The sequence below is a fragment of the Cygnus olor genome, chromosome 7, assembly GCF_009769625.2.
Source record: "Cygnus olor isolate bCygOlo1 chromosome 7, bCygOlo1.pri.v2, whole genome shotgun sequence".
Lineage (NCBI taxonomy): Eukaryota > Metazoa > Chordata > Aves > Anseriformes > Anatidae > Cygnus > Cygnus olor.
Genome location: NC_049175.1, coordinates 29,500,536 through 29,528,008, shown reverse-complemented (window position 1 = coordinate 29,528,008; position 27,473 = coordinate 29,500,536). Strand labels below are relative to the sequence as shown.

General features: G+C 38.7%; 1 protein-coding gene across 24 annotated transcripts in view; it reads left to right on the top strand.

The window, feature by feature from the left end:
* Positions 1 to 27,473, top strand: part of ABLIM1 (actin binding LIM protein 1) — a 190,297-nt gene that overhangs the window by 148,468 nt on the left and 14,356 nt on the right. For 6 of the 24 annotated variants that reach the window (XM_040563189.1, XM_040563194.1, XM_040563190.1 and 3 more), the window contains 9 exons: positions 500 to 577; positions 2,993 to 3,148; positions 7,623 to 7,658; positions 8,957 to 9,086; positions 19,196 to 19,300; positions 21,384 to 21,431; positions 23,744 to 23,890; positions 26,100 to 26,194; positions 26,326 to 26,413. In XM_040563189.1, coding sequence (XP_040419123.1) covers positions 500 to 577; positions 2,993 to 3,148; positions 7,623 to 7,658; positions 8,957 to 9,086; positions 19,196 to 19,300; positions 21,384 to 21,431; positions 23,744 to 23,890; positions 26,100 to 26,194; positions 26,326 to 26,413 — 883 coding nt within the window. The remainder of the gene's footprint in view (positions 1 to 499; positions 578 to 2,992; positions 3,149 to 7,622; positions 7,659 to 8,956; positions 9,087 to 19,195; positions 19,301 to 21,383; positions 21,432 to 23,743; positions 23,891 to 26,099; positions 26,195 to 26,325; positions 26,414 to 27,473) is intronic. The other 18 variants (XM_040563195.1, XM_040563183.1, XM_040563207.1 and 15 more) reach the window with 11 other exon arrangements.

Below are 27,473 nucleotides of genomic sequence, written 5' to 3'. Positions count from 1 at the left end.
GGGCCAAATTCAATTCCATATTCATAATGGAAATCCAGTGACTGAACACCTGGAAAGCAATGACGTGTGTGCTGTGCTCCTCTCAACAATTTTGGCTGCTGAGCCAATGGCTGCTGATAATCTCTAGCTGTTTGTGAACTAACATTTTGATAAAGTGACCAGCAGGACTGTCCTGAGCTGTACGTTATATGGCTACTTGCAGTGTCTCTGGCAGGTGTCGTTTTGTTTTGTTCATCATTGTTGTCATTCTTTTACACCATATGATTTAGAAAACCTCCTTCCTCCCTCACAACACTCTTTCCCCTGAAAAAAAAAAAAAAAAAGCCCACACCTGCCTCATAAGATTGTGAAATATGCCAGAATGCTTGCATTTGTCTTGACTTTTTTTTTCCCAAAATGCGGTTAATTTCAAGATGTGTGCAGATTTCTTCACTTAAAACCAAAGTTACCAATGTTAATTGCTTCAGGTGGCTCTGAAAAGTTCCTGTTTGTTTTTCAGCCTACGAGAACATCATCAGAAAGTATTTATTCCAGACCAGGTTCCAGTATACCTGGCTCACCAGGCCACACTATCTATGTAAGTATTTCTTCTGATGAATGAGCTGCTTGAATATGAAATACTTCATGCTGAAATAAAACATTTCTATACTGATGCTAATGCCTTCATTTCAGTGGTTAAATTGTTAAAATTCTCAGCACCATTACAGGGGTAGTTTTAATCACCACAGAATTTCAAGGGCAGGGCAGGCTTTTTCCAGGCCACATAAAGATTTAGTAAATCTCCTGAAGCCACTTGGTGATGTGAAGATGGACAGAAGGCAGACAGGTCAGCTGCCTGACCAGATCTTAGAAATTGCAGTTGGAAATACATTCACAGAAAGTTTGGCCCAACATTTCAAAGGAGTTGTTTTTTTTTCTCCTCTTCTAACACCACTTTTAGTATTTACCACTATACTTCAGTATTGTCAGTGCCCTTCTTTTCTTGGCAGAGGAGTTTCCAGGGTCAGAAGAAATCATCTACTAAGTTTGGTTCTAAGGAGGCAGAGTATGAAATCAGCTGTACCTGGATGAATAACAAAACAGCTCAACCTTCTCAGACTTACTGTATTTCAATGCATATAACCTACACGTTCAAGAACTTGCATGCATTTAAGAGTCCATATAGCCTTTGTCCTCATATAAAACATGCTCCAGACAACCTGCACAATATCCAAGGGAGAAGTGGAAAATAATAGCTAAGAAGAAAATGACAGGAAGGCAAGTTACTGAGAGAGAGTCCATTATGAGGGGTCAAGGACGAAGGTTATGTTCGGAAGAAGCAGCAGATACAGGGCAGACTTTCTTTTCTGTTACCTGCACTTAATACTGAATCACTCATTTTGTAGATAACCTTAAGATTATATAGGTGAAAATGTAAGGCATACAGATTTATTTGTTACATGTATTATAACGCAGAAAAATTACCAAAATTACAGATCTCAAGTCCTGAGTTTGAGATAAGTGCTAGTTCTTCAGTGCATTTCAACAACAACCTAAAAAAACAGCTAATATGTCTAAAGTGTTCACACTGCAGCTGTCAAACCACAGAGCATGTTCTGGAGAACTGCCATCATCCTTTTGGTAATATCACCTGCATAAGCTGTAGCTTCACCTGTTGCTACACAACTGAGTCTATAGGGCAACATCTGGGGTCTGTGAAAGTATCTATGGTAATTTACACTGGATTTAAAATGTCCAGACATATTTGCAGTTCTTTAACAGACTGCGGTAAAAACATTACACATTAGTATAACTACCTATTTACCAAGGGTTAAATTGGCTTATGGTACTTTGTTATACCTGGTGAGTCAAAACTAAACAGATTTGAGGGTGTTTTTAAAAAGTGGATTTCCTAACTATTTCAAGCCTTGTTTCTCCATCAGAAGTATTTTGTATTGTATTTAATTTATGGCATTATTTAAGAACCACCAAGGCTAGTGGTTGTTAGAAGGGCTCAGGAAGGTAAATTCACTTAAAGACATTATGTGCTAGTACTCAGGCAGAACAGAACTGAATGCGAGTAGAAACAGATCAGCCTTGTTTTCTTGTGCAGCCTCCTATGGATAACTAAAATACCTAGTAGAAAAGGTGAAAAGCAAATTGAATATTCCCTATTAGCTTTAAAAATCAAGTTTACTTCTGTAATGTAGTTAAGAATGTATGGTGATTTTTTTAACAAGTTTTCTTTTAAGAGAAAATATTAGCTGCCTAAACAATATGTAAGACCTCTTTCCAGCTCCCTCTGATGGCCACAACTGTCTTTTTAGAACTGCTTTCCTACTCCCAGTTTCAAACTAGTTAAGAACGTCTCGCAGTTTTAGTGAGAAAATAGTCAATGTAGGTACTACATGGTATCCTGTTAGTAAGCAACAAATGCTTTAGTTAGAAGTTTGCGCATAGGTTAAGTGATGAGTACAATATAATAATTTCAGTTGGCAGTTTGATGCCTAGTCCTGACAACTAGTCCTGCTTGCCATTTTATTTCCTTGTAATGAGTTGTATTTCCTCTCGTGTGCAGATTTATAGGTTGGCGTTCTGTCTGTGGTCTCCTGCATGGAATCCTCTCACAGTCTCTGTGATCTGCAATCTAAATTAATATTATCGCATTTTGCAGATGGGAAAATAAGAGCGGAGGTGAAATGACTTGCCTTAGGCCACAAAACGAGTCATTTGTGGAGCTGAAGTTTCCAGCTCGGTACTGTTGATAAGCAACTTTTGTGTGACATCTGTATATGCAATGTTCTTTCTTTCCTAAGCTCAGAAAACACTGTGTGCTTTTAGAGAGAGGCCCACTTGGAGAAGAAACAGAAGCAGCCACTTTGTGTGTAGAGTGCCAAAAAGGGTTTTCCATGGCAACAGTGTGATAACAAATACACAAAATCATAAATTGTGTAAAATAGAAATTACCAGTGCATTTGTGTAAGTTAATTTATGTTCTGTCTTTGACCTTCAGGCAAAAGTAGACAATGAGATCCTTGATTACAAGGATTTAGCAGCCATTCCCAAAGTCAAGGCCATTTATGACATTGAACGTCCAGACCTAATTACTTATGAGCCATTCTACACTTCCGCCTACGAGGACAGACAGGAGAGACAGAGTCTTGGAGAGGTAATGAACCGACAAGCAACCCATTCTGCTATAAGCTTTACTCAAAGCCTGCTACGCTTCTATCCTCTTTTGAAATAATTTCTAATTGACACTTTAGAATTGTTGCTGCTGCTGTTCAAAGTGCTTTTTGTGTTTGATCTGGGCTTAATGGGGATAGTCGTGACGATGTGTTATGTGGGGAAGCTGCACAGTTAAACACACAGGTCCACTTCTTGCCTGCATTAACACCAGCTGCTGGCAGAGGAACGGGGAGCAGGTTGCAGGCCATTTGTGTGTGTCTCTGCTCATAATTCACATGCATATTCTAGCTTTTGGGTGCAGCAAAATCCAGACCATGAGGCAAAAGCCAGCTTGGTGTTGTGCTCTGTACCAGGCACGTAGCTGTAGAGCACCAATGCTCACAACAGAATATGAGGAATACCATAATGTTCTGTGGCAGTAACAGGATTAAGAGCTGCAGAATGCTTTCTCTCTTGCACGCCAAAGGGAAATATATTTCCAGAGCACTTTGCCAGACATACATACGGGATAAAATTTGAAATAGGTCAGGATGAAATGCTCTTCCACCTGGAAAAGCAGGTTAGTTGCAGTATGGAAATAGCTGCCTCACATTGTAAACTCCTGACATTTAGTAGATTCTTTTATCCTGCAACAAGAGAAACAATCATCTCATTTATTTTCTTAAATTTGTATTTAAAGATATCTTTCAGGTTGTAGGGTCCCTCAGTTTTCTCAGGTGACCTTCTATACCTGCAACCACTATTAACACGGTTCAAATGCAGATCATGAAGCAGGTTTAGTCGGGTATTACCAGTTGACTGTAAATCTAATTTCCAGAATGCAAATCTAATGGGTGTGGAAATAGACTTCTTTGCTATCTCGGTGACTTTAGCTGACAGTAACTGAATTAAGTATGAAGATATGCTGAGGAAAAAGGAAGTACAGTAGAGCATTCAGGCACAGATGGTTTGAAGTGAATAAGATAATCTCTTTTAGCAAAGCATTCTTCTCATCAATAGATCGGTTTTCTCTGCTTTTGTACTTTGTTCATTGATATTTCATAGGACTAATCTTAAATTATGAGCTATATTATAAGTTAACTTGAGGAAATTCAGGAGACTGTTCAGCTCAGGAATACAATAGGTGATTAACAGGTCAGAATATTACAGAACTTCTGCTCTCAAATTCAGGCTGGCAGCGAATCCAGCTGACGTATGATTCATAACTCCTGTGAGATGCGTTGGTGATCTCTGACCAGTTCCAACAGATCTGAGCCATTCCACAGAACCATCTACAAACACAAATCTCTTGTTAGTCACAAAGGAAGAACTGATTTCACCCAGTTTTGTTAATCCTTAAGGGGATGCTGCTCACTGATAAAGGCATATGTTGGAAACTGTCTGCCATTATGCTTGTTCTGGGAATAAGCAAAAGCCTTTGGGGTTTTCTTACCCTGTATTATCACCAGCATTAAATCCAATTAATTTCTGGTGACTACAGAAATTAGTTCTTGAAACAAAATGGTTCTCTACATCTTTTCAAGAGATCTGGGTTTTCTACTCAATGCTACTGGTGACTACTGTGACCTTGGGCAATTCACCTCGCCTCTCTGTGCCTGTTTCTCCTCCCTTCCCTTACCCTAATGAAAGCACAAGCCCATCACGGGTGGAGTGATCTCTTAATTTGTGTTTGTGTTGTTGTATATGAGTGACACTTAATCTTCAAATATCAGTTACCATCATCTTTAAAAAGCAAAGGAGGTAACACGTTTAGTCGTGGCAGGGATTTACAGACTTTAAGCAATTTAGCCTGCATTCTTTTTCTAAAGTGTTTATATGTGGTGGGATTAAATAAAATGTGAGCCTGACTTTAAGCTTGCACCCTAGAAATGCCCTTTACATAAATTAAAAAATATATATAAAAAAATCAAACTCAGGTAAGAAAGATGTGCATGTGTACAAGGCAGGTGTGTAAGAGCAACCAAAATTAATCCAGTAGTGGAAACAAACCTTAAATTACAGGGAATAAACTACAAGAAAATTGTATACTTCAGCTACAGAAAGTGCGAAGACAGCACGAGACATTCTTCTTTATTGAAATGAAAGGGAAATGCATTGAAAAGTTTCTCACCAATAATGTGTGGTGTTCGGTTAAATCCCAATCTTGTTTTTCTATAAATCTGTGATGAGAAACACTTTCCCACAGCACCACCTAGCGGGAGCTGGACATTTTAGTTAAAGATCCACCAGCAGCAAGAAGGTCGTGAAGAGGTGGTTTAGCTTCTCACACAAAACAGATGAGAAATGAGCCTTCTGGTGCGCTGTGGCTGTTTGAAGATGTTTGCTTGAAATCAGTACATTTTTTTTTTTTTTTGCTATTGAGGCTGACCCTTAATGCAGTGATAAAATTTCTAGAAAGTCAAAGTTGCTCAGGTTCTTCAGGCCTTTAACTTCTGCCCCGTTAGCAGCAACCTGGTTAGCACAGGAATCAAGTCTCTCATCAGCTCTGACTTTTGCTGCATAAATATTGAGAGAAGCAACGTTACCCTGTGCGTTCTCAATGTTTAGTATTCTGTCAGCTGAGAACAATGGCCGTCTGTAGCAGCTTTCAGTAAATAAACTGCTGTAAAATGTGAAAACTGCTTTTTTCTAATGTGATAGGTGCTTCAAAATGGAGCAGGCATCATACCTGGTAGTTCATCAAAAAGGCAATTAAAATGAGATCAGTACAAAGTGCTGGAAGTTGCATTGTAAAATTACACCTGTAAATGTGGCCAAAATGTTGCATGCCAAAATTTCCCAGAAATCAGAATGATCTGCATGACTGCAGGCATCAGAGCAGCCCCTTAGATCTCAAAGTGACAGAAGACTGAGCCTGCTAGTGGGGAGTAGAAATTTTGCTGTAAATTTGTTCACTACAGCTCTACCAAAGTTTGTTGTTGTTGTTTTTAATATCTGGAGACGTCACTTCGTGTTTCCACTGGCTTACTATTCTGGAACTTTGTCTTCACAGTCTACTGCAGAGCGTATTTTGAACTGACTAGTGTAAAGATTTGTGCAACAGAACAGATTTTAAAAGACTTCATAAGCTCTGAAGAATCATGACTCAGAATTTGAGATACAGCAGTTCACCTATGCGTGATGAAATAATGAGTTGGCTGCAGAGGGTGGTTCCATTTCCCAAAAAGCAATGAGATGATGTCAGTTAGTGATGGAGTGGAAATACCTGAAATGTTGGTCATGGAATCAGCAAGTCACTTTCTGGGTTGCCTTCCCGGTCTTAGATTCCTGTGACAACCATTTACGTTGCCTGAGCAAGTAGGCAACCTCAACAGATTATGGAAATTTGTTTATTTACAGTAATCACCAGTGTTACCAGCTCTGTGAGAGTTAATGGTCTCACACTGCAAAATGTAGAGGTGAATTTCTGGTTATTACCAGAAATTGAGCATACATTTTACACTAACTATTGTTGTGCATTATTGTAATAGTTAAACCAGAATCAGCAGTTTTGGTGCTGAGACATTATCTTAACAGCTATGTCATCCTGTAACAACTGTGGTCATATTTAAAAGCATAATCTCTTGCCATGTTTGCTATGGCAATTAAGTAATGTGGAAACTTAATGCATAAAAGAATAAATATTTTAAATCCTGGTCTTCCAGCTTCAAATTGTCTTGTGATTAAAGACACATAACTGGTAATCATACATAGACTTTATTCTTGGTACCACCAGTTTACGCATGATCTTATGCTTCATTTCTAAAGGCACGTCTTGCCTCAGTTTCCCTATCTCTGTAATAGAAACGCTTCATAACTATTGCGCGTATTTCTTACCGCTGGCTTTTGCATACTTCTTTCAATATACATACTGTAATTCCTGTCTGTTCTCCTTGCATAACTATGGATGAATACAAAGCTAACTTAGAGAGAGATCATATCAAAGAAATGTTGGTGACAACTACGTGCTGCTTTGCATTGGCTGTGAAATGTAAGGCCTTGCGGAAAAGGAGATTTTTGCCAGAGTATGTGTGTTGGAGGAACAGTGTGCTTCATCCTGGAAGTCATTCTCTACTTCTGGCGCCATGCAAAGCTTTGAGTTAAGATTATTTACTTTTGATTTCCACTTTAAAGATTTCTTCGTAACAGGCATGCTTATTAAATTAATAACCCTTTACTGATTCTGATCTCTACAGATATGCTTTAACTACCAGAATGATTAGATGGTTGAGAGGTGTTGTTGCATGATATTTGACTGAATTAATCACGCTTATAAAGATTCTCCCAGAGACTTTAATTGCTTCAATGATTTATGGACCAGTTCCTGAGCAATGTGGAAAAAGCAAGTTACGGTGTTACAATGGCCTCAGTTATGTCTTCATTGCCATTTTATATGTCTGGGTTGCCATTTTCTAGCCCAAAACATGCCGTGATGATTCTGTAACCTTACTTTTTTTTTTTTTGTATCTTTGCAGTCTCCAAGGACATTATCACCTACCCCTTCTGCAGAAGTAAGTTTGGTGGAACATAGTCTTACTATGATTACAATAGCTCACTTCAGCAAATGCAGGTGTTGATTTTGTTACCCATTTGATCTCTTTTTGCTACATAGAAATGTTTTCTGAATATTGAAATTTAAGGAAAATTAACTCTAAAAAGAAAACATTAAGCTTTCATTGACAGATTGTATGAGAAATGAAGCTCGTGCCGCTACCCAATTGTTGTCTATAAAGCAGAGCCACTTGTCCAGCAGAGGTCACTTCTTGTACATTGATTCTTCTGGTTGCCACAGGCAGGATCTCCGGAGACGGATGACTGACATGAGCTAAAACGCTGCTCTAAACATTTAAATAAGAAGACATGGTTGCTACTAAAGCATTTGTAGTTTTGCCTCGAAGAAACCATAACTGTGGTTTGGTTTGGTTTTCCCTGGGGGCTGTTTTGAACATTATAATAACATTAAATATTTGTAGAGTTATTTGTCAGGTTCCTATAGATGCCATTGCATAAGCATTTTCATTTTGGGGGTGTAGAGTGTTGTTTGTTTGCAACATAAAAGTCACGATGATTGCTACATGCTTAAAAAAATAAAAATAAAAAAAAAGGTGACTATAAAATTTGTAATTCTTTGTGCATTCAAATTGCTCTCATCCATTTTGTCCTGTTTTGTTTTGCTTTGTGTGTGTTTTCTTGTTTTGTTGGCTCTGGGTTTGTTTTGGTTTGTTCTGTTTTGTTTTGTTTTCCAGGAAACTGAGAAAACTGAGTTTTGCTGTGCAAGAAGGTGTCATGTTTTCAGATGGTTGGGTGGGGGCGTCAGATCTAATTTGGGTACTAAAAACCCTGTTTGTAGCTAGTTGAGACACATGGTAAATTAAGCCACAGAGCTCTGAGCTGCCTCTTTTGAACTCTTGCTGGTCTCCACCTTAGCTAATTGAAGGCTGGCTCATGTATCTTGTGCCATGTGCTGTAGCACAGGCATCCTCTGAACAGGCAACTTCCCTTATTGAATCACAGGAACATGGGGAAATCTAGGATTACATAAGATTTAATAGAAATTACGCTGAATGACAGGTGCAGTTAGAACCTTCCAAGACTGAACTCTGACACTGACTATAAAAATGGATCAGTCTTTGAACAGATCATTAACAAACAATAATAATGAAATGGGTTGAAAGCTTAGGGAATATTGTTGTTTCAGTAGCTTCTGTTGATATCTGCAGATCCACAAACGTTGAGCATTGCTAAAAGAAATGTGTAATGCACGTTTATATTTACTAGTGAATTCTTTTTAATTGCTTCTATTCTACAGGGTTATCAAGATGTTCGGGATCGTATGATTCACAGGTCTACTAGTCAGGGCTCCATTAATTCTCCAGTGTACAGTCGTCACAGCTACACACCCACCATGTCACGTTCCCCTCAGCATTTCCACAGACCTGGTAAGGGCAACTGCGTTAGAAGGATGTATAAAAGTAGTGCTTCTTTATTATGTCACCGAGTGGCAAAGAGAAGCATTTGTTTCTCTTAGCAGTCATTTGAAAAATTGTTTCCTATTTTAATATCTTCTCCTCTACCTGTGTTTTTTGTTCATGATTGATGCAGTCTTTTGCCGTAGATTGAATACTGATCTTCTGGTTTTATTTCTGATTAATTATTTTCTAAATGTATGTATGTTTGTGGAAGTGATCAACAATTTACAGCAATGAAACACAACCTTCATTCAGGAATTTGGGAAAAGTATCACATCTTAGAAACAACAATTATGGCTTGACTATAGAGAAGTCGCAGATGTAGGATTCCTCCCTCCTAAAAAAATATTTATATAAAATAAATAACCCAACATATTCTGAATTGTTAGTCACTTTTTAAACATACTAATGCTTTGCAAGGTAGATTTTTTTTTTTAATTGAAGCCATAGACATTTTCTAGGGGACATATAAAAAAATACAAATTTTTTTTATTGATTTAGCAGTGATGCACAAGTTCTATGTATAATACAGAGAATGTACAGTCATTCAGGTTCTAAGTGCATTCAAATTACTGGTTGTGTGTAGGAAAGCAATACTTGAAAATTAAGCGTTCATCCACGCCCAAATTGCATAAAAATGTATCTGTAAATGCAATTCATTGAATACTTTTCAAGATTGATTTATTCTTTATGGTAATGAATTAAATCATTGTGACCCGTTTTTAAAATAAGTGATACAGTCGTGCAGTTCCATCCTCCTTGGTGATTGCAGACGAACACTTAGCATGCCAAAGGCCCATCCACAATAGCAGCTGCAATTTTAAAATTAAAGATTAATTGTAGAGCCACCACTGTGGAACTTGAGTGCTGGAGCCATTTCCTAGTAAGGGTGGGCTGAAAGCAGCTAATTGTGTCTGTCAGTGAATGCCTTATTTAATGGTCCCAAGGGAGGTGGGACAGAAGCAAATTGTGTCTGATAGTTAGTGCTGACAACATGACTGTGTTTTAAGATGACATTATAACTAAAACTGAAAGAGACTTATAAAGCATGAAAAAGCTGCAAACTTCTGTCTCTTGATTCTGGCAATTTCAAGGGGTTTTTTCCATTTGTATCGGTTGTATCAGGGGCATGAACAAATCCAAGACTTATTCCAGAACTTACTGTGATTGATTTTTTTTGTCTGTGTTCAGTCAAGGATGTTCCTCAGAAGCAGGCTCTGTTTGTGTAATTCTTTGATGGGCGGATGGGCTCAAGCAAGAATTTGGGTCCAAATGTAAAATCTTCAAAAGTTCGCAGCCTGAGGGATTTTCCGAGAAGATATTTGTTCAAGCTCATCTCTGTTCAGATGATCTCATCTTTGGCTAACCTGTTTTTGTTTCTCATGTGACACAGACATAAATCTGTAGAATTCATCATTTTGATCTTTGCTACCCTGCTTTGGGGTGATTGTTAATTTATAATTTTCCTCCAGTATTATTCATATTGAATAATAGCATGTGTATATTTAACATTCTTTTCTTAATATCACTTCTTGTAACCATGTTATTTGCAAGAATAACTTCTCTCTGAATAAATGCAGTGGCCCCAAGTAACTCCTCTTTGGCTTCCAGCTAGCCCTTGAGAGAGAAGCGAAGCACTGTGTTGACGTTGTCAGCATCAGGTTCTTCAAAATTTGAGTGCTACAAGTTTTGAAAAAGTTTGCAGCCTTTTCCTACCGTGATGCCCTAGCTGACGTTGGTAGCGTTTTTGGAATGCCTTAAAACAATAGAAGGCAGCTTGCATGCCTCTTGACTGATGTGGGGTTGATCAGACACTTTTCAAAACAGCTGCTTTCTTAACTAATTGAGCGTCAATGTTTGTGATGTTTGCATGATGGCAGCAGGCTATTTTCTGGTAACAGGGCATAGATAAGAAGCTCATTAAGCAAGTAAATATTACGCTGAATTAGTAATGCAGTTCAAATCTGAGCCTCTCTTCAACTACTTGCTGTAATTTTGTCTAATGTTTATGAACCCTTTGGTACGTCTTTTAACCTTTTTTTTTTTTCCTTCCTCCTTTTCAGAATCCTAATTGTTTAATGCCTTTTTTTTCTTCCTTTGAAGCCTCCTTCCCTGCCTTTCTCTTATTATTTTTCTTTGTTTTCATTTTGTTCTGCCCCCCGATTCCCTGCTGCCGCAGAGCTGCTCCCTACTGGTGTGCAGCGGTTGTCATACCTGCGCACTAGCAGTCGCAGCTCCGCTCACCATGACTCCCGCCCCAACTCCCCCTTCCGACACCACTTCATCCCCCATGTCAAAGGTAAGGAGCCAGGCCTCTCCAAGGAGTACCCTCCGGGCTGGAGATTTATTAGCATTCTGTCAAAGCTAATAAGGTGCATCTTCGTAAGGTTATCATTGGCTGCGTAGCTGAGCATGCCTCGAAATGTGCCGTTACACTTAAAACACTGGTAGAATAGACATAATGTCCTTTCTTAGAGGAAATATGTCATTTCTAAGGGCCCTAGTTGACAAGTCATCAAGCAATTTCCCTGTTAGAAATACAGAGGGAAGCATTATCATCTACTGCTTAGAGCCTATACGTGCCTAACTTAGCCTCTTCCTAAAGTAATATATAACAACCCTTACAGCAACTAGCATGTCAAATTATTTCCACATTCTCAAAACACACATTTAAAAATTTACTACAAATACTGCCTGAATGAGACCAAGGTGACCCAAAAAATATGAAAAAAAACCACAACACAGATTATATCAAGATCAATGGCAATAAGGAAAAGAATCATTATTAATCCTATTGGCAATAACTAGTGCCCAACAAAATAAAATCTCCAGGCCTCTCATCAACTACTGAGAATCAGCAAACTCTGCTGAAGTCAGTAGAGTTGCAAGGATTTATGCTACCTGAGGATTTGGTCATTTCTCATTTTTTAACCTGTAATTTTTTGTTATTTGATTTGAGGGCGGAGTTTTTTCTATGTCTCCCTTCAAAGAGCTCATTCAGCTCAACAAGCTTTTAGTTTCTTGCTTTCTCTGGATGTGGTTTTACTTTTATTCCTATTGGAGCATTCTCTGGCTGTGCTGTTTCTTTATGTTGGGGGAGACAGTCATAGCTTATATCACCTACAAAAGCTCAAGAAGAGGCAATTGAGTATGTTGAGCACAAACTCTATTCTGGCACCATTGATTAATGCAGATAATCAGAAATTGGAGTTAAAAACGGTTGCAAGGCAGTTGTTGCCATGCACTTTCAATAAATGCTAATAGATCTCAATATTATCTCTCTTGAAACATTCAGATCACCATTACTAACTTTAGTTTTGCTTTTCCTTAGATGATTTTTGTTAACATGCACTTCAACTTTCCTATTATATTACTATAAAAACAAGAAAACACACCTCACTTCAAACTTAAAAGATTGGGACCCTTAAAAATAAATACACAGCTCATTTCAGCATGCAGTTAATCCATAACCCTTGCAATTTCAACATTTTTTTTGCTGTTAACCCAAATTACTACCTGCACTCTTTCAAGTGGCATTTTCATTCTTTTTCTGTTGAGAAAATAGCTTCTTCAGAAGATAAATCAGAAGAACTATTGAAAAACCGTGCCTGTTGTTTTCATGTTTCAAAGATATTCATGTGTAGATTAGTCCTGTATCTCAGCTATTGGTACAAAAGGCCAATTGGAATTGTAAGTGCTGTAGACAAAGGGGTGAGTATGGTTCTTACAAAGTAGATGCACATAGAACATTGTAAGAATCTACCATTTTCTGAAAATTTTACGTAAAGGTCTTAGGCCTGTACAGGGTTCACGCGTGGTAACTAAGCAAGGCTCCCAAAGCTGTGGTTCATATCACTGTGACATGTGCACCATCTGAGGATGTGGTGCGTTTGGGAGGGGGCAAGCAGCAGGTACTCACAGATTGTAATTCACATGGCTCAATTGGAAGTGTAATCTCTTAATTGTCAGTTGAGGAAAAGAAGCACCTTCTTAAGGTGACCTACAGCACTTCAGTTTGGTTCACAGGTTAACGTGGTGGGAATGTCCCCATGGTTTTCATTTCCTTTTGGTTTTCTTCTCTGTGGAGGAAGGAGGCCACTCAGTAAAACAAAAAGTGCGCTCTTGGGCTTCAGTTCACCACTGCAAGCTGAGCTCCGCCAGAGCATTGAGCCAAACTCAAACTTCTATAAAGCATACATAGATAAAGTAACTTGGGATGTTTTTATTAATGATCTGAAATAAAACATGTAGTAAAATTGCAGGCAGAGCTTCCTGATGACATGCAGACTGTGAAAATAGCAGCCAATAAAGAACACGAGCAAGAGCTTTTTCAGTGAGCAGTGCAGCCAAATGTAAGCCATGCTTCTGAGTGATGTCCATCCATACATGCTGGAAAAAGTAGTAACTATGAAGAGAACTTGGCTGTTCTGGTGGATATTAGGATGGGTAGGACAGAAGAAAGATGCTCCAGCTAAAAGAGCTACGTAGAGATGTTATAAGACCTACAGGGAACTGGTAGATTCACAGTCCCAGCAGGATGAGTGACGTAAGAAAAGCTCCAGAAGTTTCAGAGAAGGATCATCAAATTATTGCAGATCTCATAGTGAGAAAGTTAATGCTGTTAATTTATTAGCACTATCAGATGGAACAATTTGATAGTTATTTGTACCTGTGTAATAGAAATGTGTGGTAACAGTACTTTCTCCTATATAACAGGTAAAGATACAATAAAGTCCTATGGTACACTGAAATTAGGCAAAAATCATTATTTCTCTCATTTGTTTTAGTTGAAGATAAGTAGGCATTGGAATATCTTTGCCTTCCCATTACTACAAAACACAGAAAAGTACAAAAAATCAACAGGCCTGAAGACCTTCATAATTTTTCCAACATGTTAAGTGATCAGTGGAGCTCTCACAAAACCCAAACATTAGATGAACAAATGTTTGTCATGTTCCTGAAGTCAGAGCAAGCTCTGGCTTGTCCTTTGAACAGGTTATGATGGAAGATAGTTTGTAATCAGATGCACTCAGAAAACCTACATGGTGTATATATGTGTATATGTACTATATGCATACAAGACTATAGGGAGAGATAATGTTTCTGCTAAATAAGCCCTGTGCCTGTCACAACATGTAGGAGAACATGTTTTCATAGGAGGAGACAGTATAGCTTGCTCTGAATATAATTAGGGGATTTGGTGTGGTAATTTTTTTTAATCATTCCGGTAGTGTTGAGTGAAGTCCAGTTGCACTATCCTGTGTGTCCTCTTCACTACTCCATGTTCATATAAAGCTATTGTTACCCACTGGTGAGTTGAGCTGGGTTTCCCACATGGTTCTGCATTTGTTCTCTTTGTATACCAAGTGTCCACATACCCCCCCTTTTTTTTTTCTTACATCCATCTAGCAGAAAAGAGAGATTGGTCTGGTACTGACTGCACCTAAAGCAACTCCCTGATAATCTTGTCTGTAGCGGTTTGCCTTGGATATCATAACTGTCAATTTTCAGAGTTTAAAGAACTGCCTTATTTTACCCTTGAGAGTAACATCTTTTTCTACTAGGGAGTCAGACCCTTGTGAATACATCTGAGATGAGAACTGGAGCACTGTCTGGAGTTAATTAGATATGATAGATGTTTACAATGATTTAACGAATAAGTATCATATATCTTTGTACTTGGCCTTTTTCAAAGCCACTTGTACTTTGAGCAGGAAGGTAAAATTGGTGTGAATTTGTATGAAAGATTTCATAAAGCTGTAGTGTTTTGGTTTGTGTTGATTTTCTTAGGAGTCAGAGAATACGGGTCATGCCAAAACTGCTATAGTAAAGGGGCGTAATTTCCAAACAACATGATGATAATGAAATTGACAGTTTCTACATACACCTGTGTTATTTTGTATCATCAAGCCAAAAAAAGTTGACATTTAGACCAGTTTGTGTGTTTACGTACAGCATAATGCTTAAACCAGCGTAATACTCAAGCCTTGCAGGCAAGGCCAGATTTTAAGGCCTTTAACAAGTGAGGGGGCTAAATATGCCTAAGGCAATCTTAGTTAGAGTTTGTTGATGTAATTTACATGTTGAACAGGCTGGGAGAGGGTATAATATACATCAACTCAGACTTCATTTAAGCTCATTTGGTCTCTCCATTGAATTTGGGCTTGTCTCAATAAAGTACTGTCTTCGCTATGAAAGAATCAAAACAAGTCTGTGAATGAAAGAAACCCTGACCCTACTGAAATCAGAGACAAAACTTTCATTGAGACCCAGGATTTCATCTTACATGCCTAGAATTTTTCAGAGGCATTCAAGAAGATTGCAAAGCCCCCATAAGATTTCTGTCTGAAAAGAGCACCAAGTTAAGGGGGGAGGTTTCCTCTACTCCCAGACCTTCCCATAATGAATTTACAGACCTCCATAGTGAATCTGGGCCTTGTTTTTCACAGGTTCCTCCTTTCCTGCCCCAAGATGGGTCTCTGAAATGAAATACTCAGTGCATGTGATAAATTTCCAGGGTTTTGTGGATGTAGCTGAAAGTTCTGGTCTGGAAAACAGTTATGCTTTGGCTGCTTCACGACTTTCAGATTTGTTGGGAAACATGTGCTACACATCTGGATAAGCTGATGAACGGCAGCTTGATGACACATGAAAAGGACTTAGGACTTAGGTTCTGTTGAGGTGGTTTCTTGTCTGTTCAGAAGTAAAGCAACTAAATTGCAGGTTGACAGAAAGCTCAGTGTTGGTTGCATACTGACTTATCTTAGCCTGATTCTGTGCATTTAGCTTGTGAGTCACACGGCGGGCCCAGTGACTGATTTCTATGTTAAACTTACTCCAGTATTACTTCACATCCCCCATCTACACATGCACACATTAAAGTTCACGCCAGGGGAGCAGGAGCTAGTTTTTCTCACGGCGTTGGCAAACTGGAGTGCTCTCATTGCTTCGTGGAGTCAAAAGCAGTTACAGTTTATTCTGAGATACAAAGACAGGCTTTTGGGTGCAGGCACAGCAAGGAACCCCAGTGCAGTGGGCTCAGACCCTACTTTTACGTAAAGCTGCTGGCAGGCTGGTCTTAAGGCACTGGGAGGCACGTAGAGGCAGGTTAGCTCTGCTCTCCTGTCTGCGTATGCGCACCCTAAAGACATCGATACTGAAGATACGCAGACTTCTTCCAATTTACGTAGTCTGTCACCAAAGAAAACTCAGTTTCTGAAGCAGTATTGTCCAGAGCATTGATTCTTCATTTCCTTCCAAGAAGCACCCCCTGAGCCATTTTACATTTTAGGTAGTTGAGGTTAGTTAAGATTTCTTAATAGCCTTGGGTTCCCTGTCTGAGGACTCTGTTCTTGAAAATTTCTGTACAGTTAGCCTCTAAAAGATTTCCTGGAAGAGCTGCTGAGTTTTTTTTGTTGTTGTTGTTTTTCCCCACATTTCATCATAAGCATGTTTCTGTGCTGCATCATTTTCAGTTGAACACCAGTTTTCTTTGAACTTGGAGCTGTTTTTACCACTCAGCACCAAACCCAGCAGGACACTTCATATGCTTGAAGTCATAAGAAAAATGTCCTTATACTGAAAAACTGACCAAAGCATGGCTAGTCATTTTTGTTCACTTCAAAACCCTTTTATGCATTTTCTGTGATCTCCTACACGCATTAAGATCAGTGCTAGGGTCAGGGACCCAGGACTGCTAGCCTTTCCTAGCCCCTCAGGCACTATCTAGAGTTCGGCAGATGCCTACCAAGCCTGTGTTATTTTTCTACAAATCAATTTAGACTGCAACAGTGCCATTTTCCTACTAAAACATAAAAATTTCCAAGCAACTCTAAGATGAAGTTCCTAAGGTTTTCTGTTCCTAAGACCCATTGTAGATGGAACCTTAAAGCTGCTCAGGACAGAAGCCTATACAGCTCTTCTGGGCAAAGTTGAAAATCATTTATTTCTATTTACTGAAAAATGGGCATATGGATGAAGTCTTACAGCAATTCCACATTGTTTTTGCAGATTTGTTGCAGTAAAATAAAAATTTTAGAAAAAGATTGGGTCTTTTAGAAACAAAACATTTTAGTTTTTGATGTTTTTTAGTTTTAATTTCTGAGAAGGCATTGGAGAATGTTGTGTTTAACCTGTAGTGATTTTTAACAATGACAAACAAACGGAAATAATTATGTTCTTGGTTCTCTGCAAACGCAGGTTCCTAAGCATGAGGTTTAACACAAAATTCTGCTTTCATAAATTGTGGGTGATTTTATAGCTGCATCTGAAGCATTTAAGCCTTGTAATGAAAGTGGGCTCACCAGGGATGATCTAATGAGAGTCTAAATAGATGTACCATTCCCTCCTGCAGGGGTTGGAGTTAATGAGACTACGATCCTAGCAACTGTAAAGGAGAGTCATATATCAGTACTAGTAGGAGTCATTAGGAAGAGACAGACCACACAGAAACCCCGGGAAATACCAGGCAGCAGAGACATCTGCAAAGCAACATGTGCAGGAGGATACCATGCTAATTGCGTGCCTTATGCTGTGTGCATGATACAACATCGCCAGTTTCCCCTAAACAAGTTATATGTATACCAGCTAGGAGATTAGCCGGCATACGTTAAGGATATGAGCTATTTGGGTCTAGGTGAGACACGGCTGTGTCTCACAGAGACATAACTCTAACTGTGTTAAGAGTATTTTTTCCATTTCTGGTGCCCTTTAGGATGGTAAATGACCGCTCAGATAAAAGAGAAATGATGCAAAAGAAAACTCCCCACCCCAATGTATAAATAAGAAGTGTGCTGAGTCTGAGGTTTTGGGTAGTCTAATGTAGCATAGGAAACCTGCAGCTGAAAGAAGGTCTGCATTTTTTTTTTTTATGTTTCATAGCTTTCCTGTACTTGTCTACTATTTTATTTTAGTGGTGGTGTTTTGTTTAGTTTTTTTTCTTGCTTTATTAATCAGCTTTGCTAGGTTTTTTAATCCCTGGTGCATACCTGAAAAAATGAAGGGGTTTGATGCTCCCCTACCTTTTACCTTTGTGGTCACCCACACCCATATAAACTGAGCACTCAGGTGGACAGTTTTTGCTTGTATGAGTTTGTGTTACTGTGAAGAAAGGCGCAAAGTAAAAGGCAGGAATGTTCTTTTATGGAAAACACACAGCTGTGTGTTGGGAAATCTGACTGTCTTGGTGCTTGGGGATCAAATTATGTTTCTGCAGCAGCCCTCACATTGACTGGGGAGCTTTCAGGGCTGATGGGTTGTTAGGAAGCAAAGAAATAGTCCTAGTAAGAATAACCATACAAATGGAACTTAAGTTTTAAGACAGTAGATTCAGATTTGCTAAATAAGCAGTCATGAAGTATTGTCACTGGAGCCAGATACGTCATTGACAGAGACAATGGGGTGGCACCATTGATTAAGGTGCAGCCACCAGATGGGCTGCATTGCTCTACAAATTATTTTGCCATATCAAAAACTTCCTATCAGAGGAATAAACCAATGAAAGAGTGTGTAAGGAACAGGTATGCATTTCAATGTTGGCCAAGTGACCTAACAGCTATTTTCCATCTCTAGCTTCTCTGCGCTTCTGGTTTAGGGAACTGTAGTAACTGCCAGCATCTGCTTCTACCTGCTTGGGAGTTGGTTTCATTTTGGGTTTGCGTATCAACTACTATGCTCTGTGCCTGCGACTTTTAACTCCAAATGTCAATCGCCGTATTAAACCATTGCCAAGTAACCTTCCATTCTTCTTTTCCACATTGCCCATCTAATCACTAGCTGCCAGCACACAGCTCCTGCCTGCATGCCGTCAGAATGAGTGTAAGCTGCTAAAACCTCAACTCCAGCCTGAACACAAATCTTTGTCTCTGCAGGAAAATGAGGAAAAAAAAAGTCACCAGGGCTACCAGACCTTGTTATTGTTTGTGTTTATATTTTTGGTTCAAACTTCTTTTGTCCCTGGAGGTTTTGATTCCACCAATTTTGTTTGGGTTTGATTGGGCTTGCTTTTTAAATTTATTTTATTTTATTTTGTTTGTTGCTCTCCCTCTTCTTATTTTGTTTTCTCCATTCTTTCATTGGAGGCAATGAGCCGTCCAGCGGTCGGAACTCCCCTGTCCCCTATCGGCCAGACAGCCGCCCTCTCACTCCAACTTACGCTCAGGCCCCTAAACATTTCCATGTTCCAGGTAGGAGCTGGCACTGTATGTGTCTCGGTGTCCTGTCACAGTGTAGAATGTAGCCTTTGTAACTCCTGTCTTGTCTCCATTGTTTCACGCTGTTTGCCATGGGGTGCACACGCAGGGTTTGGGACTGCCTGCTCCTGGGCTTGCTGGGAGGAGTAGTGCCTTCAGAAAAGGGGGGTTTCTGGTGATTTTTCTCTGTTCTGTTGGTCAGGTGTTTCATTGTTAGAATACCATGTATGAGGTCTACTAATGGCCCGTGAGCTGGATATAAGCTATGCAGGGCTTGATTTTTCTCTCAGTTGCACCAGCATAATTCTGCTGACTTTGGGGAAGTTGGTTGTGATTCCCAGTGACCAGTGAGCCATTGCGTGTATAGTCATGGTTGGGACTTATTTCATTCTTGGACCGAACAGTTTATTGTTCCCTTTTATTTTTTATTTTTTTTTTTTTTATTTTAACCAAATGAGGATATTTCACTTGTTTTGTGCAGTGGCATGGTGTCCTCACAGAGCCCTGCAGGTTTGCAAGGATATGTGTGCATCAGGATGCCCTTTCTATAAAGGGCAATATCTGTTTAGAAGTGAGCTGCAGCCTCTGAGATCACGTGTCTTGCTTTTTGATGGGATGAGGGTGTATGTCCCTAGGGTTGTGGACGCACATTATCTGACTGTATCAGTGCTAGCTGAAAGCCTTATATCCAGTTATTCTTCAGGTCCCCTTCAGTCTAGTGTCCCTTTTCACTGCAGAGGTTACTGCTCTGCCTCCCGTCCTCAGACCAGGCAGATAAACCACTGATGTGAGCTTCCCTTTCAGGCAGTATGACCTGGCTTGGCCCAGGTGGGCTGTTTTAACTGCCTAAGCTAACCTGGCTGCTTTTACTTGTGCAAGTTAAAGTGCCCTTGCATGACTTACCCAGCCGAGTAAACACCCCAGTGCAGTGGGAGAGCTGTCCTGCTCAGCTGGCACAGGGCAGCCCCCCAGGAGCCGTGTTTGCAGCCCCCTTATGGCTTTTTGGGTCAGGCGTGCACAAAAGTACTGCGTGACTGCCCTTTAATAGCTATACCCTTTTGCTGTTCAAGTAGCCCTAACAGATCATGAACACGAATGAAATACTTCAGTGTCTTTGTGTGCAAGGAATTGGCCTATTTAGTCAAGGAGGTAGGGTTCCGTAGAGTAAGTTTTACCTTAATTTTCATAGATTTCTGCTTGGTTTTCCTTAATGCCAGAGGTTGTCTCCTGTAGCACTTTAATGGGATCTGTGTATTTGTAGCACTTTAATGGGATCGTGTATTTGTAATACATGAAGTGTTGGCTTGAGGTGGGTGGGTACTTTAGAACAACGTAGCTTCTGTCTTGGATCACTGTTTGTAAAAATATTTTATCTTTTAGACATGCTGTAGATTTACTCCATTAGGGTTCCGGGAAGTGACTTTTTCCTGATTTACATTGCAATATGCAATGTGGTGGTCCTTAAATAAATAAATATATATATATATATATATATTAAAGTCTGTCCTTGTGGTTTGAGGATTAGCAATATATCCCTTAGCACTGACTCAGTGAAGTCTAGCTGTTGACTGTTCAAAACAGTGTGTGAGGCAGCTATTTTGTTCTCTGGGTTTCAAAGTGAATTGTAGGCTCGCTGCATTATCCTCTTCTCAATCCAACCAGTCAGCTGGAAAGAAAATTGAGCTGTTATGACTGAAGCACAATTTTCCACAAGAAGTTATTTGGGGTAGTTTCCCCCAAATAGCTTGTATCTTCACCATGGAAATCTCTTGCTTGTTTGCATTTCCTAATGTCTGTGACACTGATAATCTCCTGAATATTTGAAGTGAATTGTTCATGATTTGGATGCATCCACATGTTACTGAATCAGCTCCAAAGGACTTCATACCACATGTCTTTGACTTGTCACTTGTTCTTATGTTTTCTTTTCTTCAAATAATCTGATTCTGTGTAATACTGGCTTTTTCTTGTGCTACATCCTTGATTTGGTCTGTCTGCTGTTTTAGTGTTGAGGTTAACTTCAACTATAACTGAAGTAGTTCTCATATTAACATTTTTCTGGTTCTCAATTTCACAGATCAAGGTGTCAACATTTACAGAAAACCTCCAATCTACAAACAACATGGTAAATGATCTTTCTCTTTTTGTTTCAGAGCTGGATTGTCAATTGAAATGCATGCAGAATAGTGAGAAGTATTCAGTGTTTACGCTGCAAGCATCAAAAATCGGTAGTCCAAGCTTGAAACAGCTTTATTGCATGTCCTGCTGAGTGATTATGTTTTAACGCATGCTGTTTCATTTGGATCATACAGCCTAAATCTTGGCCACATTGATATTAATGGCAAAATTACCATTAACTGGGATTTTGCTGTCTTTATAGCGTTGTGGTGCCTTTCTGTATTTTACTTCTTTAAGTTTATATTTTCAGAATACGGGTTTTGATGGTGGAAAAATGGATTAACAACAGTCTGTTTTCTGACAGGAACTTCATGGATTATGTTTATTTTAAACAGACAAAGTACAATTTATTTCAACAGCAGTGATGGGGATGTTACAATCAGACTGGAACTCCAAATGTACTGTGGCTTCAAACAGGAATCTTTAAATACTGAAAATAATATAGGTGACTTATCATTGACAGGGCTCATTTGATTCTCAAGCCCTAGGAAACTGCTCTGGTAGTACAGTGTATTTGCTGTTCCAGTGTTTGGATTCTGAGTTGGACAACAGCATTAGTACTCTTATCTTTTCAGAGTAGATGTTTTTTTAGCAAGTCTGAAATAACAATGATGGCAGAAGCCAACTGCCTTGCTCTTCTGTAATACTCCAGAGCAAGGGACCTTGAATGTGTTCTCTATTCCCTTTTGCTGTGAACAGAAAACTTCAAATAGGACATTTCTATGTGATGTGATGAAAGATAGATGACTCTACTCTTTAAAGACTCTGCAACCCTTTGCAGACCCCTTAACCAATGAAACTTATTTGAGTTAAGTAGCAAATCAGCAGTACTACAGGGTTCAGATGGTTGAGAGCTGTTGAGCTGAGTAAGAAAGCCCAGGAAATCCATTCTGTAGGCAGGAATGAGCATTGCAAATAGCACAGCTGAAGTTTTACATCAGGTTTCTTTCCTCTTTCTTTTCTAAGTTTTCAAACCATGTGATCATTTCAGAAGTCTTAACATTACTTTTGTTTATTTTTATGGTTTTAATATATCTCCTCATCTCCCATTAACATGTGAATGTTTAACCACTGACATCACCAAATCTAATACGTAAGTACTGTTTGAAGTCATGCTTTTGTAAACTCTGACCAGATTTCTCCATACCTGTAATTATGCTTAGTTTTCCAATCATAAAATTCTCAGAATTCCCAATGATACCTAATACTGATTTTCCTAAACTACTCTGAGTGTGTTGGATGAGTAACAAAGTGCTTCATTTCTATAACAGATATCTTTCCCTTTAAAAAGAAAAAGGGGAAAAAAAAATCCAGAATCTTTCCTTCTGATATAATAGCTTCATATAAGAGAAAGGTGATTTGGACTAACAGTTCGTGGATAAGAGGTAGTTAAGGTAGTTTTAAATGCAAACTAAATTCTATTGAATTTATATATATATATATATATGTAAAATGTGTGTATATACATATGCATACATATATATATATATATACACACATTTAATGTCAAGAAGTGAAATCCATAATGCACATCCTCACATGCTTTTAAGAGACTTTGGCTTAGGCTGGAATCTTAAATGCATGTGCCACTGCTAAGGTATGTTAATGGTGAGGTTCATTTCATTGCAAGTGCCTTTCCCTGCCAAGTTGATCTAAATGGAGTTTAGTGGTTAATAAATAAATTTGCATCTCTTTTTTACTGCTACTGCATGCTAATAAGCAAGTACATGCAGCAGAAGAGATACAGTGGTTAAATAAACATATTTGTTTCAGATTTTTTTAATGTTTGTTTTGCAGTTTGTCACAGAAACGTAGGAAATAATTAGCATCAGTACAGTTAAAATTAATGTTGTCTTTCTGAACTATTTGTTTTCTTACCCTAGAGGGAAGACAAACCAGTGCATAAATCTGGTTTCATCTTCATTATTAATCAGCTGTCTTTAGGAGATATTGGCAAATACTGTTGACTTAAATTTTCTCACTCTTGCCTATCATTCTAACGCTCTGCAACCCTATTAAAATCCCAAGCTGACTTGGGGTTATTTTGGGGGTAGGGATGTGGGATAAGAAGGTTTGATTTGAATCTGTTGGCAAGAGGAAATCATTACGTTGCTTCCAATTACAATTAGAAAGGCAAAACATGAAAATGTTTAGTTTTGAAAATGGCCTTCTTGTAAACTATAAAATTTTGCCGAAATATGGAAGACCTGTATATTGATAAAGATTACTACGTAGCTAAGTTCCCTGATTGCCATCTAGATGCAGCTGCTTTGGCAGCACAGAGCAAGTCCTCCGAGGATATCATCAAGTCCTCCAAGTTCCCAGCAGCTCACGCACCAGCACCCAACGAGATACCAAAGATTGAGACGGACCACTGGCCCGGTCCTCCCTCCCTTGCAGCCATAGGTATGCCAAAGAAATGATGTAAGTGATGTAGACTAAAAGGTACTGATAAGCAAAGTAGGTGTAAAAACAGGTAGGGAGGGTTGTTTCCACTCCAGGTGTTCTCCACAAAGTGCAGTTCTGCTGGTGAGACCTCCGGATGTCTGGGTATTTATAACTGTTGAATAGGAGTGAGCAGAGGAGGTCTTGCAAAAGGACATTTGAATTGATCACACGGATACTAACTGTAGACAACTGATGTGAATTCCCATATAGTAACATAATAACAGTATGATGTATCACACAAGCCTGACTTCTTTCAGTTATTGTCTATTTAAGCTTTTAGTCCTAAGCTAATGGCGAATATTCCACACCAAGTGTCATCGCTTCCAACCACATGACTGTTTTCATGCAAGTACTGCAGTGGAGCAATTAATAGACTAAAACAGTCCTATTTTTTTCAGATTTACTGTTTCTATAGACTGTGTATTTTTCTTCTTTGTTGTCGCATTGCAGGCACCTTATTTACTTTTCTTTAAATCATGCACATGATCATTTTTAAACTTTTTTTTTAATGTATTTTTTCTTTTGATTTTGTTGACCCTCATGTAACACAGTACAAAAGTTATCTAGCCTGGCTGATTTATGAAGTCAAGTCAGAAACAGTGAAGGTCTTGCCTATTTCATAACCTCCTTTCTGAAAAGGAGAGTATGGTTATTCTCACAACGGGATTTTCGTGGAAGTGCTGTGAGAGGTGTCATAACGTGGGAGAGCTCGATGACCAGTCAAAGGGGCTGCATATGCAGTGGCAATTGCTTGAAAATGTTCTTTATATAGGATTGTAACTTTACAACATTACAGTCACAGTTAGCACAGTCACAGTGCTAACATCTACATTGAACCTCTCCTGACGGTGCTTGTCATAACTACACCATTATTAAGCTGTGTGTCAGAGGGGGAGGCTTTGTTGGAAATTTTGGCTCTCAGCTCACTCTCCTGGCTGTAGATGATAACTATTTTTTTTTCCTAGTAAAACTGCTTTGTACATTGACTCTAAGGTGATTTTGTTACATCTGAGAAACTAAACATGATTGTTTATACAGATAAAAATATGTTCATGGATGTATTTTATTCAGAAATGAAAAGACATTAAGCACTGAAAAACGAACTTGCAAGCCTTAGTTTTTTAGGCTTGTTACCTGATTTTCTGAGTGTGGTATTTTAGTTACAGAGCTAGACTGAGCTCAGCAGTCAAAAAATAAGTTGTGCAGCTATTGTACTGAAGTCTTGCAAAAGCCTGAGACACCAAACAAAATAATAAATAATTTGAATACAAAGATATAATTTCTTGATAACTTTTTGTCTCCATGTTAGCATCAATTTAATAGTGCTGTACAAAACATTTCATTGACGTAAACCTTCAGAGACTTTAGTAGCAAAATTGAGTCTTCATTCAAATAAAACACTGAGTTTGTATTGGTGAATAAGCTGTATGGGGAAATAGCCTGTGCAGAATAAAATGCAATTGGCTAAATGCATACAGCAGTGTCGTACTCTGTGTATTCATTGAAGTGTCCTAGTGTCCAAATTGGAAATTAGACCATTTCTTATGAATATTCAAGACGATAAAGATTAACCAATAAAAATCAAGAAACTAAAATGCAGAAAACCTGTGTAGAAGTGGTTTAGTAAAGCTAAATTCATTTTAGCTTTATCCAAAGGATTAATTAATTTATTTTATACTAGAAATTATGTGATACTCATTCCAAATATAAGAGTCTATTCAGGAGATTTATGAAGTTTAATTTTCCACTTGAAATGTTATGTGAAATTCAGTTTTCTGAGTCTAGATAAGTATAAATGCAAATCAGACATTGTTTTTTTAACCGCTGGTACACTTGGAGGTACACTAAACCCCAAGTTTCCAGAACTAGCAATCTGAGCTCCTTTTGCCTATTACTTTAATTCTTCAGTTTTTTATTCAGGACTGTTGCTTGGCTGGGAGCCCACGTGCAGTTTAACTTCTTGTTAATTTTATAAGAAACTGTTAGCCATAGAGCAGGCTATCTGACTGAGTTTTGTTAAGGGCAAATTTTGAATAACTTGAGTCTGCAAGAAAACATTGCTTTGTTTATTCAGTAAATCAAACTGATGAATACATTGAACTAGCACTGAAATTTCAAGCTGCAGTAGAATGGATACACAAAGCTCTGTACTGTGGTTTTATGGAAGCAGGAGCTGACATGAGACGCAGGTCAAGTGGAAGAGAAGAAGACGACGAGGAGCTACAGAGACGCCGGCAACTGCAGGAGGAGCAGCTCATGAAGGTTATTATAACCTTGTCTTCATACTGTTTCTGAACACCATACAAAAACTGCTCCTTTTCTTTCTGTAAGCAATTTTTGATACCTCAACTAGCTTTATTTTATTCATGTATTTTTTTAATTGCCATTTTTAGCTTAACTCTGGTCTTGGACAATTGATACTGAAAGAAGAGATGGAAAAGGAGAGGTCATCCCTTTCTGCCAGTCGTTATGATTCTCCAGGTAATTCATGTAGGCATTGAAGCTATTAATGAATAGTGAATAATGAACACCACAAAGACACATATTCAGTGGTTTACCAGAAGAGAGACCACTGGGAGACTGCCTGATATGTGGTATTCTCCCATGAAAAGAGTGGGGGGTGAGGGCAGGAGTCATAGTTGGGTATTTGTGGGATTGTTTGTGTTGTTGTTGTTGTGTTATGTTCTTTTGATTATTTTTTTAAACTAGAAGAAATGCGAGGCTGAGAATTCTGAGGCCATTTTGGGGAGAGAAATTTCCTAAAATAGATAAGAAGTGAGCTTCAGTAACTGTTACCTCACACATATACTGATAACTGCATTATTAAATTACAATAACACATTTTGCTTAAATTGGTGGTTGCAATCACCCTTTAGTTTCTCCTCTCAGGGACAGAAAGTCAGCAACATTTACTAGTGGAGCTGCATATTCTAAACACAGGTGGTATTTCAGCAGTGGCTGACATTTTGATTGGGTGTATTGTGTTGCAGAGAAAAAAAAATCAGCTTTTGGCCTTTTTGCACACTTTGATATACATTAGTGGCTACTGCAGAGCTCCAGAGATCAGCTTTTGGGGTTTTATTTCACCCTTCATCCACAGGTTGTTGTAGCACACCAGCTAGACTTCAAGCCAAGATGGGACAAAATGACTGCTGCCAAGCAAACTAAGATTTCTTCGTGTTTCTTCGTGTTCCCTATTGTATAAGTGCATTGCCTCTATTTATGGTTTAGGAGAGAAAGTCTGTGGCTCTCCCTCAATACTTGCAATGTTTACAGGTCCAGAGTCTACCTGGTCACTTCAGAGCTTATGATTTTTTTATTAATGATAGCACAGGTTGGAGAACTACTTTATTGGAGATGAGTTCATCTCTTTTCACAGTGATAATCAATGCAGTCGTTATTTGCCTTTTGTGGAGTCCATGGTACCTCTCCCAAAGCTGCTTATTGCTGGCAACAAGAATGCTTCAAGTTCCATGCCCCTGTCCTTCTGTGACAAAAATAATATTTAAAAAAATCAAAAAAATCATTCTTATATGAAGGA